The sequence below is a fragment of the Tarenaya hassleriana genome, unplaced genomic scaffold (genome assembly GCF_000463585.1).
Source record: "Tarenaya hassleriana unplaced genomic scaffold, ASM46358v1 Cleome22, whole genome shotgun sequence".
NCBI lineage: Eukaryota > Viridiplantae > Streptophyta > Magnoliopsida > Brassicales > Cleomaceae > Tarenaya > Tarenaya hassleriana.
In genome coordinates this window covers 659,955-679,819 of record NW_010965541.1, presented here as the reverse complement: position 1 = coordinate 679,819, position 19,865 = coordinate 659,955, and the positions used below count along the sequence as shown (strand labels likewise).

Sequence of the window (19,865 nt, the reverse complement as noted above, 5' to 3'; positions counted from 1 at the left end):
AAATATAGTATGTTTACATGTTATGTTTACATGTTGATCGCATTACTCATAACATTAAATTTATGATGTTTTAATCAAATAATTAGTAAGATATACAATATATAACGTTAAATAATTAGTGAGATCACCATAAATTTAACGTTATAATCAATAAAATCAAAATGTGATCACACTATATTTTGAATCACATGGTCACAATTGGAGAAGAGTATGTGTTGAAGTAGAAATAGCAAAGTAAGGGTATTTTTGATATAATGTCAGTGTAAGTTATTACACACAAACCGAAAAGCAAAAAAGACATCACCATATATTATTAGCATGAGAAACATGTAAACAGTAATAACCACCGAATGAACTACATACACCGCATGCAGGCACAACCTTTCTTCCTTCAGGACTCTGACAATTCTTTTCTTGTTTTAACTAATGTTGCAGTCTCTGGAGGACTCGTCATATCCGACCAAACCCGCCACGAAACGGGCATCGTCGGTATCCGAATAAGGTCCGTCGTATCTTCTCTCGACGTAAAACAGAGTCTGACGTCTCTGAAGCCGGAGGACATGCATGATCACATCGGGTGTAAGTGTCACCCTCGACTGGCCCTCTCTCCCCACTCTGTTCGATCCCATAATCTGCAAGAACGATCACAGAAGGACATCCATTGCGTTTAGAGGGCTGGAAAAACACACACGAATCTAAATATCCCTTTGCTACACAACCACTAGAGAAAACACGTGACTCTAAATCCGGTTTTCTATAGACATGCATTGTTGCCACCCAGAAAGTGCGTTGCAGCTTATTTATGTCTATCTGATGATAACTTGTTCATATCTTTTTGCTTGACTAATCTCGAAAATCGGATATCCGATCCATGGATGCCAAGTTTTTGGGTATCCGATCTTCCGCGGATATGGATAGTTAAAAATCGAACCAATACTTGTGTGCATCTGTTGAGGATATTATGCATTTTTGTTATAAATATGTTATTTTTAAAATAGTTCTTGGGTTCGGTACTCGTACTCCGAAGACCTTTGGATGTATCCACCGCCCCCTCAGAACCAGTGTGCATATTTGATATATTCCACTAAGTGCCCATTAAATCAGAGTGTAAAACAAGTATAAAGTACATACTACCCATACCTTATCAATATCTACTGGTAGAGAAGGAATATCATTTGACATCGGAGCCCAGAGCTTAACGTTCGCCTCAATCCCGCAGGTAGCAAGAGCTGGTATGTACGGATGTGGCTCAACCTGATTCACCACACACCTATCTCCCGCCATTGCCCGAACAAGCCTCCATCCCTTCTTCTTCCACACAAATATATGCCCACATTCTGAACCGCCCATGTCGTATTCATCATTTGGGCCGAAGCACAACGAGTCGAAGATGAAGATGTCGAGGGTGCCGATGAACAGACTACGAGGGTGGATGTATCGATACCCGCCGGAGCAAAAGCGCCGATTCCTGGAGTATATGGCGAGAAATCCGGCAATGGTACATTTCTTTGTAGGTATTGCAGAACTTGCTCCATTGTTGGTCTGGATTCTGGCAAGAGATTTGAGCAGAGCAATCCAAGTTTCAGAACCATCTCGACATCCTCGTACGAGAACTCTCCTCCCAATCTCGGATCCCTTGCTTCCAGTAAGGAACCCATTTTCCATAATTTACAGATCCACCAGATGAGGAACCGTCTCTCAACCTGCATCTCAGGTTCGAACCGCTCATGTCGTATTCATCATTTGGGCCGAAAAAGTTTACTCCTTTAACGGTCTTTGCATTCTGGTGACCTTCGTACACTTCCGATTCTTCCATTTCTTGCAATCTATTAGGAGGGAGGGATGTCGGCGAGCAACCTAAACCCATGTTCTTTTTAAACAGATATATGAGCTCGTCGTTGTAGGAGACGAGCAGTTCACCCGCCTTTGAATACGCCAAACCCGTGATGTGAATGTTGCTGGTTTCTCGGATGTGACGCGGACAAAAGGTTTGACGGGTTTTGTCCGGATTGTTTTGGCGACACACAGGAGGAGCCCATTGGCATTTCCTGATGTCGTAGGCTCGAGCATATTCATCAGAACCCCGACTGAGAAATAGTGAGGCTTTCTCGGGTTTATTGCAATGGCATCTAGTCTTAACCTGCTCGGATGTTTCCTGCAGCCTTTGCTGAAGGGAAGGCAGTATAAGAGCATTGTGGCAGTGTTGCTTCATAGATCAAACTGCAAGAGAGAGAGCGAGAGAGGTTAATGTCCAAGATTGAGCTCATGAAAAGAGAAAAGATTTAACAATTTAAGAGTCCGAAACCAACGTGCTGAACGAAACCATCTTCGCCGCAGCTGTAGAATATGTTAGGGTTTCCTGGCTCTACAGCTAGCTTGTATATGCGACCATGGTGCCTCCCTAGTCTTTTTATCTTGACTTGACCATTTTCCAATACTTCACCAAGTCTCTCCTGGGAAAATAATGACCCGACATCGAGACATAACCATTCAAGACATATCTTGACTTGACCAGCTAGCTTGGATGGCCTTGACAGTTTAAAATTTCAGAAACAATGACCCGACATCGAGACATAACCATTCAAGATCTGAAATAAGTTCCGTGTTTCAAGCAGTTATGATTTGGAATAGTACAATTTATCTAATATCTCTATTGTCCTTTAAGAGAATGCCACTGATACATTTTGTGTCTGAACATTTGGTCTGAAGATCAAACAATATATCATCAGTAAACGATGTTTGGTTAGAAGAAGAAGAGTGATAAGAGTGATAGATACAGTGCAAGAGGTAAACCTTACTTGTCCATCGACAACAGAAGTTACTATTTTCTGGTCATCTGTTAATGGCATGATCTTAGTCTGGAAAACATTGTCACAATGGCCAGAGGGATATGACAATGTTCTGCTTCTATCCAACCAGTTCCATATCATTATTTGTCGATCATCAGAACCCGAAACAAGCATATCACCGGTGGAGTTGAACTCCACTACATTCACGCATCCCCCATGCCCATTCAGTTTCCCATAAAGATCGATTTTCTTCACTATCCCTTGAAATAACAAGCAACCTGATAAGTACTACAGAGTTTACATCAGGGGCATGAAGAGCTTGAAGAGCACTGTGGAAGCAGAGGGAAGTGACTGAATTCAAGGTGAAGTTCTGAGAGCAAGGTACGCAACTATTGTTTTGTTTGTTTGGTTGTTTAGATAGCATATATGTTGTTGGTTGTTTGGATGTTAGTTAGTATTCGTTTTAGTAGTTGTTGTTTCTGTTAGGAGGGGATTGTATAAATAGCTAGGAGAAGAGAAAAAGGGATTTTATGCATATTCTGTTGAAGAAATTGTATGGGGAAGAGAGTATGGGCCTCTCTCTAATCAAAGTTATCCGAATTGTACCTAGTTTTGGTGATTAATAAAGCTGCTGGAGTTTTCTCTCTGGAGCTGATTGAGAGAGTCTGAACCCTAACAGATTGGTATCAGAGTGAGTCTGTACCATGACGAAGAGCAACAATCAACGTTGGGAGCAATTGGAAGATACAGTGCATGACAGATGCGAGAAAATCGAAGAAACAATGGCGGATTTACAAAAACAGTGCGCGAAGATGGACGGATTACAAAAACAATGTTCGAAGATGGATTACCTAGAGAAATAGTGCTCGAGAATCGACTCGATGGAACAGATGCTGTCGAGACTCTGTCGGATGCTCGATGGAAATCGCGATCGTCAGGAATCCTGTCCTGATGCGATTCCGCCACCGACAATAGCACCGGAGAGATCGCAAAGCATTCGCGACTCAGTTCCGAAAGCTGATTGCAATCCAGATTCGAAAACTGGTGCGATCAAGCATAGGAGGTCGAACAAGAGATTAAGGATCCGATTTCGAAACCAGAAGAGGATAATGACACCGTCAACAAGAGCGATTCGTTGGGAGCAGTAGCTCGCATTTCAAAAGAATTGAGATGCCAGTCTTTGAAGGCATGAACGTGAATGCCTGGATTACAAGAGGAAAGAGATACTTCGCGATGGGACATTGTTCAGAGAATGAGAAGCTGAGATTGGCGGCCATGTGTATAGACGGATATGTACTGAGCTGGTATGATTATCAGAATGGAAAGAAACCATTTAGAGACTGGGCGGACGTCAGAGAAAGGATGAGAAGAAGATTTGGAGAAAAGAGAGTAGGGTCACCATTCGACAGACTCCTTTCACTACGACAAACAGGTACGGTCGAGGAATACCTTTGTGAATTTGAGGAATTGTTAGCCCAGGTTCCCCATACTCCAGAGGAAATGATAGAAAGTACATTTAAAAATAGACTAAAATCAGAAATTATGGAGGTTTTACAAATATTTCGGCCTAGAGGAATGGATGAGATTGTGGATGTAGCTTTGAGCATTGAAGGCAGTAAGCTGAGTACTGTGTGTATGGGAAAATGGGGAGGAGATGACAGAAATATCAGATCAGGAAATTCAAGATCGACGTTTCGAACAATATCAATACCAACTGAGAATCACAACAAGTTTCAGAATCAGTTCTCCAGAAACAGTTTTCAGGAAAAAAGGAAACAGATCATTGGAGGAAAAATAAATAATGTGGAAAGGGGAGGACAAGAGAGAAAGTCAACATTCAAAAAGATGTTTGATGCAGAATTTGAAGAAAAAAGAAGGAAAGGGCTGTGTTTCAGATGTGATGAAAATTTTTTTGTGGGACACAGATGCAAGCAGAAAGAGTTACATGTCATTCTGGCAGAGGAGGAGACTGATCCGATGGAAGACATGGAAGAAGAAGGGGAAACTGAAGAAGAAAATCACAGCAAAGAAGGGGAGTTTGCTGAGTTATCACTCAATTCAGTGATGGGTTTAACTTCACCGAGGACACTGAAAGTCCGAGGATCAGTGGAAAAACAAGAGGTGGTAGTAATGATAGAATAGTGGAACAACTCATAATTTCATATCCTTGAAGTTAATGACAAAGCTAGAGTTAAGACCTAAAAGCAATACACATTTTGGAGTATCTCTGGACACAGGAATGAAAGTCAGAGGAAGTGGGGTATGTAAAGCAGTACGTCTACAGCTACAACAGCTGGAATTGTAGAAGACTTTCTTTCTTTAAAATTGGGAACTGCAGACATGATTTTGGGAGTACAGTGGCTGCAGAAGTTGGGAAAAATTCAAATGGATTTTCAATGACTAGAGATGAAGTTCAATCAGGGTGCATCATTGGTGACAGTTACAGGTGATCCTACCTTACATAATTCATTAGTGACATTTAGATCACTGATTAAATCAGTTTGTGAAGGGGATCAGAGTTACATTGTGAAATTTGGAGCACTAGAGGAGAGTGAAGGGCTGAGTACAAAGCTTCCAGAAGTGTTACATGCAGTGTTGGAAGGGTTTGGATCAGTATTTGAAATTCCTACAGAACTGCCACCTTTAAGAGGGCGAGAACATCCAATAAACCTTAAGGAAGGAGCAGGCCCTGTAAGTGTCCGACCTTACAGATATCCACATGCACACAAGGAAGAGATTAAAAAACTAGTAAAAGACATGTTAAAGGCTGGCGTAGTGAGATCGAACCAGAGTCCTTTTTCAAGTCCTGTGTTATTAGTAAAGAAAAAAGATGGGAGTTGGAGGTTTTGCATAGATTACCGACCGTTGAACAATGTTGCAGTCTCGGACAAGTTTCCAATACCTATGATAGACCAACTTTTGGATGAATTACATGGAGCAGTGGTGTTTTCAAAATTGGACCTGAGGTCCGGTTATCACCAAATCAGAATGAAAGCTGAGGACATTCACAAGACTGCATTTAGAACGCACGACGACCACTATGAGTTTTTAATAATGCCATTCGGCCTTACTAATGCTCCAGCAACCTTCCAAGCCTTAATGAACGAGATTTTCAGGCCTTATCTTCGAAGGTTTGTACTGGTATTCTTTGATGATATATTAGTATACAACAACTCACTAAAGGAACATGCAACTCATTTGAAGGAAGTGCTAACAGTTTTACAGCAACACAAATTGTATGCTAACAGGAAGAAGTGTGAATTTGGGAAGAACCAGATTGATTATTTGGGACATATAATATCTCAGGAAGGAGTTTCTACAGATCCTGCTAAGACTACAGCTATGCAAAAGTGGCCAGCACCAAGCAATGTGAAAGAACTGAGAGGATTTTTGGGGCTGACAGGATATTACAAACATTTTGTGAAGGATTATGGCACTATAGCTCGTCCCTTGACAGACTTACTAAAGAAAGACGGGTTTAATTGGTCTGAAGATGCTTCGATTGCATTTAGAAATTAAAACAAGCAATGATAACTGCTCCGGTTCTTGGATTACCATATTTCCGAGATGTTTTTGTGGTTGAAACGGATGTCTCAGGGTTTGACATCGGAGCAGTCCTAATGCAGAAGTATAGACCAATTGCCTTCTTTAGTCAAGTTTTGTCTAATAGGGAGAGATTGAAACCAGTGTACGAAAGGGAGCTAATGGCAGTAGTTCTAGCTATTCAACGTTGGAGACATTACCTATTGGGTAGAAAGTTTCTGGTTTGCACAGATCATGAAGCTTTAAAATTCCTCCTGGAACAACGCGAGGTGAGTATGGAATACCAACGTTGGCTTACTAAACTACTGGGTTATTCAGATTGTCTACAGACCAGGAGTGGAGAATAAAACAGCAGATGGCCTGTCCAGAATGCCACACAATGCAAATCTAGAATCAACATTTCTGGCATTAGCACTGACTATTCCGAAAAACATTCAGTTGGAGGAGTTAGAGAAAGAGATTGAACAGAATATGGAACTAGAGGACATTGTGGACAAACTGAAAGAAGGGCAAGAGAAGGTGGAAAAATATCATATGATACAAGGGAATCTGAGGTATAAGAACAGGTTAGTAATATCTCGACATTCAAGCTCCATTACTACAATCTTGGCTGAATTTCATGACAGTGTAGTAGGAGATCATTCAAGGGTGCTTAAAACTTTGAAAAGAATACAGAAGGTATTCCATTGGATGGGGATGAAGTCGAATATTCGGAAATATGTATCAGAATGTGCAATTTGTCAAAGCTAAAAATACTCGACTTTGGCTCATGCAAGGTTATTACAGCCCTTGCCCATTCCTCAACGGATTTGGGAAGACATTTCAATGGATTTCATTGAAGGACTTCCAAGATCAGCAGGTTATAATGTTGTGTTGGTCGTGGTGGATAGACTTAGTAAGTATGCACATTTCATAGCTTTAAAACACCCTTTCTCAGCCATGGTTGTTGCTAAAGCGTTCGTACAGGAAGTAGTGAGACTGCATGGGTTTCCAAAAAATGATAGTGTTGGATCGAGACAAGATTTTTCTCAGTAATTTTTGGTCAGAGCTCTTTCGGATGGCGGGGACGAAGCTAAAATATAGCACAACTTATCACCCGCAAACGGATGGGTAAACAGAGGTGTTGAACAGATGTTTGGAGACGTATTTGAGATGTTATGCCAATACGCATCCGAGGAAATGGATTCAGTTTTTGAGTTAGGCGGAATTCGGGTATAACACTGCTTTTCATACAGCTTTACAGGCTACTCCTTTTCAGATTGTGTATGGCAGAGAACCACCAGTGTTGTTGAATTTGAAGAGGGATCAACAACAAATTTTGAATTGGAGAAGGCATTGAAGGAAAGAGACAGAATGTTAGAAGAGATCAAGCAGAGATTGTAAGCAGCACAACAGAAAATGAAGGTTGTAACTGACAAAGAGAGAAGAGAATTGGTATTGGAGGTTGGGGATTGGGTGTATCTGAAAATCAGACCATATAGACAGAGGACACTAGCAGCAAGGGGTAATCAGAAGTTAGCTGCCAGATTTTATGGTCCATTCCAAGTGGAAGCGCGAGTTGGGAAGGTAGCCTATAAACTGATTTTACCTAAGGGTTGCAGTATTCACCCTGTTTTTCATATTTCACAGCTTAAAAAAGCAGTGGGAAGCAATTTGCAACTAGCCAGATTCCAAGACAATTGACAGAGGAACTGGAATTGCAAGTGCAGCCAAAAGAGATCAAGGACTTCAGGTATTCTAAGGATGGGCTGTTGGAAGTTTTGATTGAGTGGCAGATGTACCGGAGCACGAGACAACTTGGGAGATGGCTGAAGATTTGAGCAAGCAATTTTCCACTTTCCAGCTTGAGGACAAGCTGAAACAAAAAGGGGGGTATTGATAAGTACTATAGAGTTTACGTCAGGGGTAGGAAGAGCTTGAAGAGGACCGTGGAAGCAGAGGGAAGTGGTTGAATTCAATGTGAAGTTCTGAGAGCAAGGTACGCAGCTATTGTTTTGTTTGTTTGGTTGTTTAGATAACATATATGTTGTTGGTTGTTTGGATGTTAGTTAGATTCGTTTTAGTAGTTGTTGTTTCTGTTAGGAGGGGATTGTATAAATAGCTAGGAGAAAGAAAAAAGGGATTTTATGCATATTCTGTTGAAGAAATTGTGTGGGGAAGAGAGTAAGGGCCTCTTTCTAATCAAAACTATCCGAATTGTATCTGGTTTTGGTGATCAATAAAGCTACTGGAATTTTCTCTCTGAAGCTGATTGAGAGTCTGAACCCTAACACAACCATTATGGTTCAGAACTTGAATGGGAATCCCTCATAAAAACTTATATCTCGAAGAATCCTGGAAAGAGGTTATTGTTTAAGACAAAGAAAAAACTTTAAGAGGACTCCAAAAAAAAATCTTCTAATGATATCACTGAACTTAAATTGATTTGCTTGGCATTTTCTCTGAACACAATTGAAACACAATCTCATCATTCATTCAAGTAGATTACACCATCTTTCTCAACACTACTACTTGTTGTTACAAGGAATCCTTTTGAAGACTTCTAACCCAAGCTCCTTCCGTAACATCCTTATGCTCAGAGTCTATTAGAGGTGCTTAATTGGAGTGAACCCTAATATCACTTGGCCAAAACTCATCTTTTGATTTTCAACACTTCGACATAGCTTCAAGCTCTCTCTCTCTCTCTCTCTCTCTCTCTCTCTCTCTCTCTAACTCTCGAACCTAACCATGAATTCAACTAAAACTTATCCAAGAATCCATTCGATCATTTGTGCAACTTTTACACAAATTGTGCGAAAAGGGTAAAACTTTATCATAACTAAGAGCTAAATGCCCAAAACCCAGAAACCGATATGAATCAAAGTATGATAAACTTGGCTCGTTTTGCATGGATGAGTGAAGTCAATAAAAAAAACGGAAACAAGTGTAGAAAGTACCAACGGAAGAACATGATAGTTTTATTAGTGCAATTAGAAAAAAAGAGAACCTCTAAAGCGGAGATTCGACGAAAAGTCAATCTCGGATGGGTAAATTCCATCTCACTTCCATTAATATCCGTGAATCCATTTCCGGTCCCGGCGTGTCTTCTCATCATTGTTGTGAGATTAAGTGTATTGTGCTCACCCAAGTTTGGGTGACCTAGTGGTGAGAGAACATGCAAAACATGCTTCCACCCTGGATTCAAATCCAAATGTGGAGAGGATATTCACCTGGACTTCTACAGTTCTCTGGAAGATATAGTCGGACCAAAAGTCCGGTGAATTTTCGGATTATCAAAAAAAAAAAAGTGTTGTGTGCTCGGCTTTGACATGGGAGATGGAATCAATGAGGTGAGTACGAACATTGTGCCGTTTCATGCTTGTAGAAAGTCACGTCACGTTGTTTTGTACAAAAACACGACAAACAGTGTTTCTGTAGAATTACTCGGTAATGTCAGGGTTATATTCTAAACCCAACCCATTTGGATATGCTTAAAAGCGTAATGGGTTTATGGTTTAACCCATCATTGATTGGAAACCTTTCTTCTTCAGACAGAGAAGTACCATCATCTCCCTCCATTGACGGCACGAAAATCTTCCTTCCTCTCTTTCTCCCATCGAACAAATTGGCCTGAATCAGCCCATAAATTCAAAATGTGTCCTCGATGTGCCCATCGAGCTATTTCCTCATTTCCTAGACGTGGAAGCCACAAGTCTCGTTGAGAGTAATGCGGATAGATCTCCGGCGATAGGAAGGGATTCGACACTGGAGAGGTTTGATCAGAGTATGTGATTGGTGAGAACTTGGGTTCGTCGAAGTTTACGGGTTTGATCCAAATTTTTTTTTTGATTTGAGAAAACTAGGGTTTCAGATCAGAAGGATACCCAAAATTTTGAACGAGATAATAGAAGAGGAGAAAGTTATTATCGGTCTAAGGATTTGAATTTAATAGACACGGAAGAAGAAGAGGATGTGATTGATTTGTTCAAGATTTTTATGTTAATGTGATTGATTTGAATCGTGCATTAGCCGTAGTTTCATTTCTATCTCTGTATCTAATGCATTTCAGTTGCATATTTGTTTCTTTTTTCATCCGTACCGTGGATCCGATCCGATTCAGGTTCTGAATTCAATGATTTTAGGTGTTTGTGGTGATGATTAGAGTAAATCTTAACTCAGAACTTGCTCGCCATTTTTTAATCCTCCTATTTGTTTGTAAAATATTACAATGGCAACCCGATAAGCTAATGGGTTGTACGTGTGTGTTTGGTCTTCCGGACGAGATTTTTCACTCGAAAATGTTCTTGTTTGGAATGCATTAGTTTGCTGGGTGTGGCTGGTCTTTACAGATTTCGGTTAAGGAAGATCCTAACTGGACAGAATTTGTCTGATGATGTCTTTGTCTCTGGTTGCTGGTTCTGTTGTTTCTGATTCTCGAAAGGCATTTGCATGATCCTAATTGAACAGATTTTATTCCAGCTCTAGCTTAGCTGGAATAGGTGGTTCATGGCAGGAAGGCATTGAGATTTGGTCGCCCTATAAACGAGAAAGATGAATCATGGACCATTAAAAATTGAAATTACTGATTGAACTTTTGGGGATTTTGGGTCTCTCAAAGTTCCAAAAGTTTGGGATTTTTGGTCTCTCGAAATGCCATACCCGATTGTGTGATCGAATTGGATTGCCTATTCTATTATCTTACTGGTTTCGGTACTGTATGTATATTCTGTTTTAAATGCTCATAGTTGTATTTTATGTCGCTTTACTCTTTTAACATAGAAATTATAAACCCAAGACTTTTGTTCTTGTGTTCTGTTTTTCACTCGTTTCCTTAGCATTTCTTCATTCCGGATTGGCTGACATAGAAAAAAAAGGAGGAAAGAATGCATATCGTTCCATTTGTGTATATTGCATGATTTCCAGTTTCTGTGGAGCCAAAAGACAGATGAGATTCCTGTGTATTCTGGTTTCTGTATATATTGCAAGAATTTGGATATTATCTTAGTTCTCAGAAAGTGATGCAATTCAGCACGTTTCAACGTCTTGTCTGCAAAGTGTTTTACAAAATGACTGATTGAGAACAATGGTAACTGTAAGAGTGGTATCTTCTCTGTTTAGCTTATAGAGGCGGGTCTACTTGTTATTTTTTTCCAGCTCCTCTTCAGGTGAAGGGATGCTTGCCAAAAGATTTCTCTCCACAAAGCTCTGTGCTTTCAGATATTTTTCTTCTGTCGCTTCTCAGACACTTAAAGTCGGAGATGTTTTAAGAGAGACAAGGGTGTTCTCAAGTGAAGATGTTAAGGACTATGCTGAGGTGAGCCATGATTGGAACCTTCTCCATTTCAATCCTGAAACTGCCCATAAAGCAGGGTTCGAGAATCGTCTTGTCCACGGAATGCTTGTTGCTTCGATGTTTCCCCGTATCATCTCTGCCCATTTCGTAAGTCTCTCTCTTGTTTTGTTCATCTTGCATTGCTAGTTGTATTCTAATTCTAATTGTTCATCAGATGTATCCGGTTGGTTTTCTACTTAAATGAACACACAGGACATAAGATCATAGAGATTCACAAAAGTGTACTCAAATGATTTTCTCCTAAAACTCTTAATCTTTTGTTGTTATTGCAGCCTGGAGCGGTATACGTGTCTCAAAATCTTCATTTTAGGTCACCGGTTTACGTAGGGGATGAAATTCTCGGGTCAGTGCAAGCAACGGCTCTGAGAGAAACCAAGAAGAAATTCATGTAAGCTAATCTGAAACTGAGTTGTGTTGAAAGTCCTTCGCTTCCGTTGAACTAGCTAATCTCATCCTTGGCCCTCTCGTCCGTTTTGATTTTTCAGTGTAAAATTCTCGACGAAATGCTTCAAGAGCCACGACGAACTTCTGGTTATTGATGGTGAGGCCACTGCCATTTTGCCTAATCTTGAGATGCTACAGACAAATTCTTCAGAATGAGAGAATACGGAACCGTAAGTATCTGTTGTCTTTAACTACTTCATCTCTCTTAAGTCAATAGGTTTATAGGGTCCTAATGAGGAAAAAAAAACAAAAGGAAAACATCAAATTATTTGTTTCAGAGATAATCTCTACTTAATAACAAGAAATTCCCCCTAATTTCTCTAACAATGTCTGAATATCCTGTAACTCGATATATTTCTGCATCTATTCTCAGTGTGAGAAGAGAGAAGAGAAAAAGGAAATGAAGAGTTGTGGAGGGATTTCCTCCGGGTCAATTCTCCTCCACTCTCTTGTGGACAACTCTCACAGGAATTCTCTTCTTCCGCCATGAATGAACACCGCAACCTCATCTACATCAAGCCCTTTGCCATATCAAGATCGCTACTCATCACCTTACCATGGATGATCCAACTCATGGCCTCGTCGGCTGTAATGCTACTTCACAAGACCAAAGGCAGCAACTTTATGTGGATAGTTCGGTCAGATTCCAAAGAGAATCACAATGATGTGGACGAGATTCAGATCAGAACTGTGATCGGTTCGGATGGTAGGGAGACAGGAAGAAGCTCTTCGGCTTCTTTGTGGATTGAATGTTTATGGAGATTGAAGAGATAATGCAAAACTGCTTATGGATGGATCCGGATGATGAATAGTAAAATAACACACACTTTGGTGGATGGATTCGATAGATACATCGAGTTTTCTTTATCATACCTGAATATTAATTGTCTTTTGCTTTTTGTCACTCTTGATAGAGTGGATTCTCTTATAAAAAAATTTATTTATCTGATTTCCCTTTAATGTTCGATTATTTTCTTGGATATAAATAACAGAGTAAACCTGAAATCTTTTACATTGTGAGGGAAAAAAATGAAAACTCAAAAGATGCTATTGAAAAATTGCAATTGCTACGTTTAGTAGATTGCTAGTTTATTGTGTAGCCGAAAAATGCGTTATTTCAAAAAATATTTTTCAGTTGCGAAACCTAATAAATTCAAGTTAATATCGTCAAGTAACAACGGAAGAAAAATTAATACATCAATTTTCAAGAACGAGTTTATACGATGTACAAGTATATGTGGGGAATCACTTCACAAATCCAAGGCAGGAAGGAAATTGTACGAAGGAAAAGGTCTTGTTAGAAGCTATCTTCCTTGCCCATAGATGATTGTGTGAGTGACAAACATAGAGTTGTTGGAGGAGGAAGACGAGTTCAAGGGATCTGGCAACCTCCTCGACGTGGAGGAGGCCGAGGAGGAGGAGAATGCTTCCAAAACCACCCGAGTAAATGCTCCGATCCCCGGAGAATATGGCGAGATCTCCGGCAATGGTAAGCTCCAGTTCAGGTATTGAACCACTTCTTCCATGGTAGGTCTGGATTCTGGAACAATGTTTGTGCAGAGCAATCCTAGTTTCAGAACCATTTCAACTTCCTCTAACGAAAATTCTCCTCCCAATCTCGGATCTTTAACCTCGTGTAAAGAAACCCTTTTCCATGATTCGCATACCCATTTGACAAGATACTGTTTTTCAGCTGGCATCTCGGGTTCCACTGGTCTCCTCCCACAGGTTACTTCGAGCATGAAAGCACCGAAGGCATAAACGTCAGTTCTGGTTGAAGCTCCCATTGTTGTTAGCTCTGGTGCCATGTATCCTACGGTTCCCACAGCAGCTGTTGTGGCTGGACTGGCTCCATGGTCATGAAATCTGGCCATACCGAAATCTCCTAGCCTTCCACTGAACTCAGCATCCAACATTACATTCGAAGCTTTAATGTCCCGGTGTATAAAAACTTTGTCAGCTTCTGTATGAAGGTAACTCAGAGCCGATGCAATGTCCTTGAGAATGGCAAGTCTTTGCGACCAAGAAAGACCCGGATCTTTGTTGTCAAACAAGTACTGGTCAAGACTACCATTGAGCATGTACTCAGAGACAAGAAGTAACTCGCCTTTTCTCCTGCAATACCCAAGCAATGGAACCAAGTTCCTATGCTTTAGACTTCCCATGCTCACCACTTCAGCCACAAACTGCTTCATCCCTTGCTCTGCATTGTGTTTGTGTGACACTCTTTTCACGGCTATTTGTCTACTGAGAGGGAGGGTTCCTTTGTAGATTTCTCCAAATCCTCCTTTCCCGAGAAGCCTTTCCTTCTTAAACCCTTTGGTTGCTTTGTAAAGGGATTTATAGGAGAATCTATGTGGACCATACTCCTTTTCCCATGGATCTCTTACTTCTGCGTACTTGTTTCTCCTGTAAAAATAAGCTCCTCCAAGAGCCGCCAACACAACGAGTGCCATTAGAATGAGCAGAGAGATAAGCAGTGGAGAAGTTTTGTTTCCAGCTTTAGGACGAGGAACATGGGGAAGTTTTGAGATGTCCATGTCCTGTAATAATACCCCGCCGCTGCTGAAACTCCACCCGAGTACATATTGGTAACTTATCAATGATCCTGTTGATGCAGAGAACCCAACAAATACTCGTCTATCCGGGAATATCTCTGAAAGATTGATGGCTCTGGACAAAAGAGGTTGGATTGGCTTCTGAACTTTGAGAGGGGCCAGTGAAACATTTAGTACAGTTCCATCATAGTCCACCCAGACCTGGACAGGATCTCCGCTCACGAGCTGTATCGCCTTGTTCATCCTTTCCGTGTTGGAAAAGTAGGAAGCTGGAGCAGATACGACAGATTTCAGGCTGTTCACATCAATCCCCACGTGATTATTATCGATGTCATCAAACTCTGCACTCAGGACAGTATCAAGCTCAACTGCGAGAACATGAGAAGAGGGAGATCCATTTGTTGATATGTTGAACAGGCCCAAGTACTGAGTTGGATCTGCTTGTGTGAAATCTGTAGAAGAAGATGCCACAAACGCAATCCCATGGCCACCGATAACTCCTGGCTTCGGGACAAAAGCACAGATGAAATGCGTCGAGAAGGAGAATGGTTCAGATGAATTGAACTCAAATGGCTGCTTGTAAAAAGCATGACCCGTTTTCTGCGACGAAGCATCGGTTAGCTGCAAAAGTCTACTGGAAAGAACACTGGCAACCCCATCAAGATAAAGATCTGTCGGACCGAAACCAGTGTAGACAAACCTGATGTCTTGTTGGCTTGACAAGCTTATCAGATGAACAAAGGGTATCATCCAAATAAAAAGCAATCCTCGAGCCATTGCTTATGGAACAGAGCGACTGTTTTCTTTGAGGAGAGCTTCTCCGTACTCAAAAGGGTAAACTACAATGTCTTCAACTACAAAACAAGGTCTGGTCATAACTTTGGGATATGAATTCAAACTTGTCCATATCTTCTAACACTTCTTTCCAACATGGAATTGTAGCCAGCTGCTGCAAATATATTTTTATATGCATCGATGAGTTGACTTGGCCACAAGATAATATTATTAAAGGCAACCATGATAGTTTAACCAATAATTACGTAGTCTAATTCATTCTACATTAAGAAAATGGAAGAAATAGGCCAAAACAGGACAGGTTTTTATTGTTATATGGTCTTCTAAATTCTCCTATATGTTTTCATATAACTGCCCCTAAGACATTGGATTGCATCTCATAACAAGAAAGAATCTAAGTCAACTCATACCAAAGCATTTCTTGGAAGGTAAGGTTCTCCTTCGGTCGTAAAACACTTGGCTGGATCCTCCAGCTTTTCAACAGAGACTAATCAAAGGTCAGCAAAACAGGGCACCACATATATGCAGTCAAAGGGAACAAAGCCTCTCTACCATTTTCCTAACAAGTATTGATATTTTGATCCAATGTAGTTTCATCAACGTAGGACGAACGTATCAAAGATGGAATATGCAATCTGGAAATAGACCAGACAAGACCAGGTCTTTTGTTCCTGACCACTTCAACTCTTACCCTGTTGATACAAAAACAGATGATCTACTTGGATTTCCATTCAGCTTTACACGTGCTGCAGAACCCATAACGTATCTTCCATGGATTAAGATTGCAAAAGTGACTATCTATCTCGCCAGTATCCCCTATGCCGAACCTGACAAGAAAGCATGAAAATCAACATTACCTGTGTTACTCTTAATCCCGAGAATACAAGACAAATGCATAGATACCTGAATTCCTCGTCTACTCCGTCGCTTCCAGCGCCAAGGACAATGTCTTTCCAATGGGAGAAGTCAAATTTTCTTCCCGCAATTGGAGGTTGAGAGCGAACTCTCAAGCTCAGGCTAGGGTCCCAAACCATCGTGATTTCTTCCTTCTCTTCCGGTATCAAGCCGAATTCATCAATTCTCATGGCTCTCGGGAATTATTGTTCTACACAAAATAGAGAGAAGCGGAGGGGGAGATAGAGGAACTATAGCCGAATTTGTCAGCCACTAGTCACATACATGAAGAGCAGCAGAAGTATAACACAAACACATTGGAATACAAGTCTGCAAGTGCAATGTCACTAGCCTTGGTTCAAATACTAGGGACAAACAGTCTGCTGTAACTGATTAGATTCGCATTATGTTTGCTGATAACATTAATATGAAGAGAGTTCAAAGATTTCATCTTCCGTCTCCGTACATGATTGAGTGAGTAACAAACATGGAGTTGTTGAGCGAGGATGGAGAGATTGATGGTACTGACAGCCTCCTCGAATTGGGGGAAGCAGAGGAGGAGGATGCTTCGAACTCCTGGAGTATACGGCGAAAAATCTGGTAATGGTAGATCCCAGTTTAGATACTGCACCACATGTCCCATGGTAGGCCTGAATTCTGGCAGAACGTTTGTGCAGAGCAACCCGAGTTTCAGAACCATTTCAACTTCTGCAGATGAGAATTCTCCTCCTAATCTCGGATCGCTAGCTTGGAGTAAAGAAGCCCTTTTCCAGCATTCACAAACCCACTTGACCAGATATCGTTTCTCGGTCAGCATTCCAGGCTCCACAGGTCTCCTTCCACATGTCACTTCAAGTATGAACGCTCCAAAGGCATACACGTCGGTTCTAGTGGAAGCTCCCATTGTTATTAGCTCTGCTGCCATATACCCTATGGTTCCTACGGCAGCTGTTGCAGTAGGGTTTGCTCCAGGGTCGTGCAACCTGGCCATACCAAAATCTCCGAGCCTTCCATTGAACTCTATGTCTAACATAACGTTAGAAGCTTTAATATCTCGATGTAGAACAACTTGGTTTGCACCCGAGTGTAAGTAACTGAGAGTCGAGGCAATATCCTTGATAATCACAAGCCTTTGAGACCAAGAAAGGGTCGGTCTTTGGTTGTGAAACAAGTATTGGTCAAGACTACCATTTGGCATGTACTCGTAGACCAGAAGTAACTCACCTTTTCTCCGGCAATACCCAAGAAGTGGAACCAAGTTACGATGCTGCAAACTACCCATACTCACAATTTCAGCCACAAACTGCTTCATGCCCTGCTCCGCGTCGTGGGACACTCTTTTAACAGCTATTTGTCTGCTGAGAGGGAGAGTTCCTTTGTAGACTTCTCCAAAGCCTCCTTTCCCCAGAAGTCCATCCTTGTTGAACCCCTTTGTCGCTTTGTATAGCGATTTGTAGGAGAATCGATGTGGACCATACTCCTTTTCCCATGCCTCTCGTACTTCTGCGTACTTGTTTCTCCTGTAGAAATAAGCTCCTCCAAGAACCGCTAACCCAATCATTGCCAGCAAAATGAGCAGGGCAATCAGCGGTGGAGATGGCTTCTTATATTTGGTTTTAGGACGAGGAACTTGAGGAAGTTTCAATATGTCTAGGCCCTGCAATAGTTCCCTGCTTCTGCTAAAACTCCACCCGAGTATATATTCGTAACTGACCAATTGCCCTGTTGATCCAGAGAGCCCGATAAACAGTCTTCCCTGTGGGAAAATTTCTGAAAGATTAATGGATCTTGATAAAAGAGGCCGACTTGGCTTCTGAACTTTACGAGGGGCCAGTGAAACGTTTAGCACAGTTCCTTCATAATCCACCCAGACCTGGATAGGTTCTCCGTTCTTGAGCGTTAAGCTTTTGTTCTCTCCTTCGGTGTTGGAAAAGTAGGAAGCCGAAGCAGTCAGAATGGACCGTAGACTGTTCACATTAATTCCCACATGATTACCATCGGGGTCGTCAAGATCTCGACTGAAAGCAGTATCCAGCTCAACAGCCAAAAAAGGGAAAGATCCATTTGTTGAGATGTTAGGAAGGCCCAAGTACTGTGCTGGTGTTGCATTCCTGAGATTCGTGGAAGCAGATACAACAAAGGCAACCCCATGGCCGCCATCATTTCCGGGCTTTTCAACCATCGCACATACAAAATGTGTTGAGAAAATGAGTGATTCAGATGAATTGAATACAAGTGGCTGCTTGATGAAAACATGACCCATTTGCTGCTCCGAGCCATTGGTCATCTGCAGTAGCCCGTTTCGGAGGATCCTGGCAAACCCGTCAAGATAAAGATCAGTTCCATGAAAACCACGGTAGGCAAACTCGATCTCTTGTTGGTTTGACAAACAAATCAGATGTACATAGGAGATCATCCATATAAGGTGCAATCCACGGGCCATTGTTTAGTGAAACACAGAGTCCGGATTTGAGGAATTATTCTCTCTGCTCAAGTGGTAAATCATAATCTTTCCAGCTGCAAGACAAGAGCTAGTCATAACTTTAGGACATGAATTTCAAAACATGTCTCCTGCATTCCAAGTCCACCATATTTTCTAACATTTTCTCTCCCATGGTACGGCAGCTAGATGATGCAACTATTTTTTTCTATAGGCAGGATATTACTAAAGAATACCATGACAGTACAGTTACCCTAAATTATTACACACTCCAGCCGTCCAATATTTCGACATAACTGCCCATAAAATATTATGCAGTCTACCATGGTTATCCAAATGCCTACTCAAACAAATAAATAAAGGCGACTTCAACCAATCACTCTCTCTTGCATGAATAACCACGCACCTGTGTCCAGGACTCGAGTCAGTTCAATCATACAAAAATAGAAACAAGCAAGAGAAAACATATCCATGAAATTCTTGGAGGGTTTAATGACACTGCAGCCATAAATACTTGTCTAGATCCTATAATTTCCAGGAGAGACAGTTCGAACTCAAAAGAAATCCGTCTATGGTAAGAGGATCAAGCCTTTGAAAAGAGATGCACCAGATTGTCGGAATAGAATTTACCATGCAATTAGGTTGAATCAAAAGGCAAGACCACCATTTTCAGTCCAAGTATCAACCTTCTAATATTAATACAGCCGCAATCACAGAGCATGTCATGGCTCTAGAATTAAAAGTCATAAATGGAAACTGCAGTCTGAGGACGCATATTTTGGCGTTCCAAATCCATCATACTTTTCGAGAGAAAAAAAAAATCCTAAGCCAATCACTGCCAACCTATGCAAAGATATTCACTGATTTGCCTTGCAGCGGGCAAAGATGTGAACTACTTTGCTTTTCAATGTGGACTACCATAATGCAATGGTATTAATATAATAGCAATCACGTTTCCTAGATGATTAATTCTTTAATCCACTCCTTATTTTACTTACGTTCAACTCCGGCCATCCAAAATCAATTTGAAGAAACAAAGGCAACCGCTGCTATCTTTCCCGTCGACAGTT

The 19,865-nt window shown here is 41.1% G+C and overlaps 4 protein-coding genes across 7 annotated transcripts in view; 1 reads left to right on the top strand and 3 right to left on the bottom strand.

Moving 5' to 3' along the window:
- Positions 1 to 419: 419 nt before the first annotated feature.
- Positions 420 to 4,066, bottom strand: LOC104815127 (DDB1- and CUL4-associated factor 8). The gene is given in 8 exon segments (XM_010543449.1): positions 420 to 632; positions 1,141 to 1,350; positions 1,730 to 2,085; positions 2,088 to 2,220; positions 2,310 to 2,448; positions 2,794 to 3,067; positions 3,641 to 3,830; positions 4,001 to 4,066. Coding segments are annotated over 8 exon segments (1,581 nt in total).
- Positions 4,067 to 9,825: 5,759 nt separating this feature from the next.
- Positions 9,826 to 12,695, top strand: LOC104814842 ((R)-specific enoyl-CoA hydratase). Of its 2 annotated transcripts, none has more exons than XM_010543053.2 (5): positions 9,826 to 10,095; positions 11,466 to 11,751; positions 11,937 to 12,052; positions 12,150 to 12,278; positions 12,482 to 12,695. In XM_010543053.2, the coding sequence occupies exons 2-4, from the start codon at positions 11,485 to 11,487 to the stop codon at positions 12,262 to 12,264; spliced, it is 498 nt and encodes a 165-aa protein (XP_010541355.1). In that variant the 5' UTR covers positions 9,826 to 10,095; positions 11,466 to 11,484; the 3' UTR covers positions 12,265 to 12,278; positions 12,482 to 12,695. The 2 variants fall into 2 exon arrangements, with proteins under 2 accessions (XP_010541355.1, XP_010541353.1); XM_010543051.2 differs by having other exon boundaries at positions 9,826 to 10,106.
- A 577-nt stretch (positions 12,696 to 13,272) lies between these two features.
- On the bottom strand, positions 13,273 to 15,964 carry LOC104814843 (probable L-type lectin-domain containing receptor kinase I.6). The gene is made up of 2 exons (XM_010543054.1): positions 15,872 to 15,964; positions 13,273 to 15,615 (listed from the first exon to the last, which is right to left on the bottom strand). The coding sequence occupies exon 2, from the start codon at positions 15,441 to 15,443 to the stop codon at positions 13,413 to 13,415; it is 2,031 nt and encodes a 676-aa protein (XP_010541356.1). The 5' UTR covers positions 15,444 to 15,615; positions 15,872 to 15,964; the 3' UTR covers positions 13,273 to 13,412.
- A 25-nt stretch (positions 15,965 to 15,989) lies between these two features.
- The window catches only part of LOC104814844 (probable L-type lectin-domain containing receptor kinase I.6), a 5,420-nt gene continuing 1,544 nt past the window's right edge, over positions 15,990 to 19,865 (bottom strand). Inside the window, exons 2-3 of one of the 3 annotated variants that reach the window (XR_002024252.1) lie at positions 16,365 to 18,872; positions 15,990 to 16,288 (exon numbers count right to left, since the gene is read on the bottom strand). Coding sequence is in view for 1 of the 3 variants with exons in the window: in XM_019202700.1 (XP_019058245.1) it covers positions 16,714 to 18,798 (2,085 nt within the window). In the remaining 2 variants the exon portion in view is untranslated. Of the gene's footprint in view, positions 18,873 to 19,865 lie in introns of all 3 variants that reach the window. The other 2 variants (XR_002024253.1, XM_019202700.1) reach the window with 2 other exon arrangements.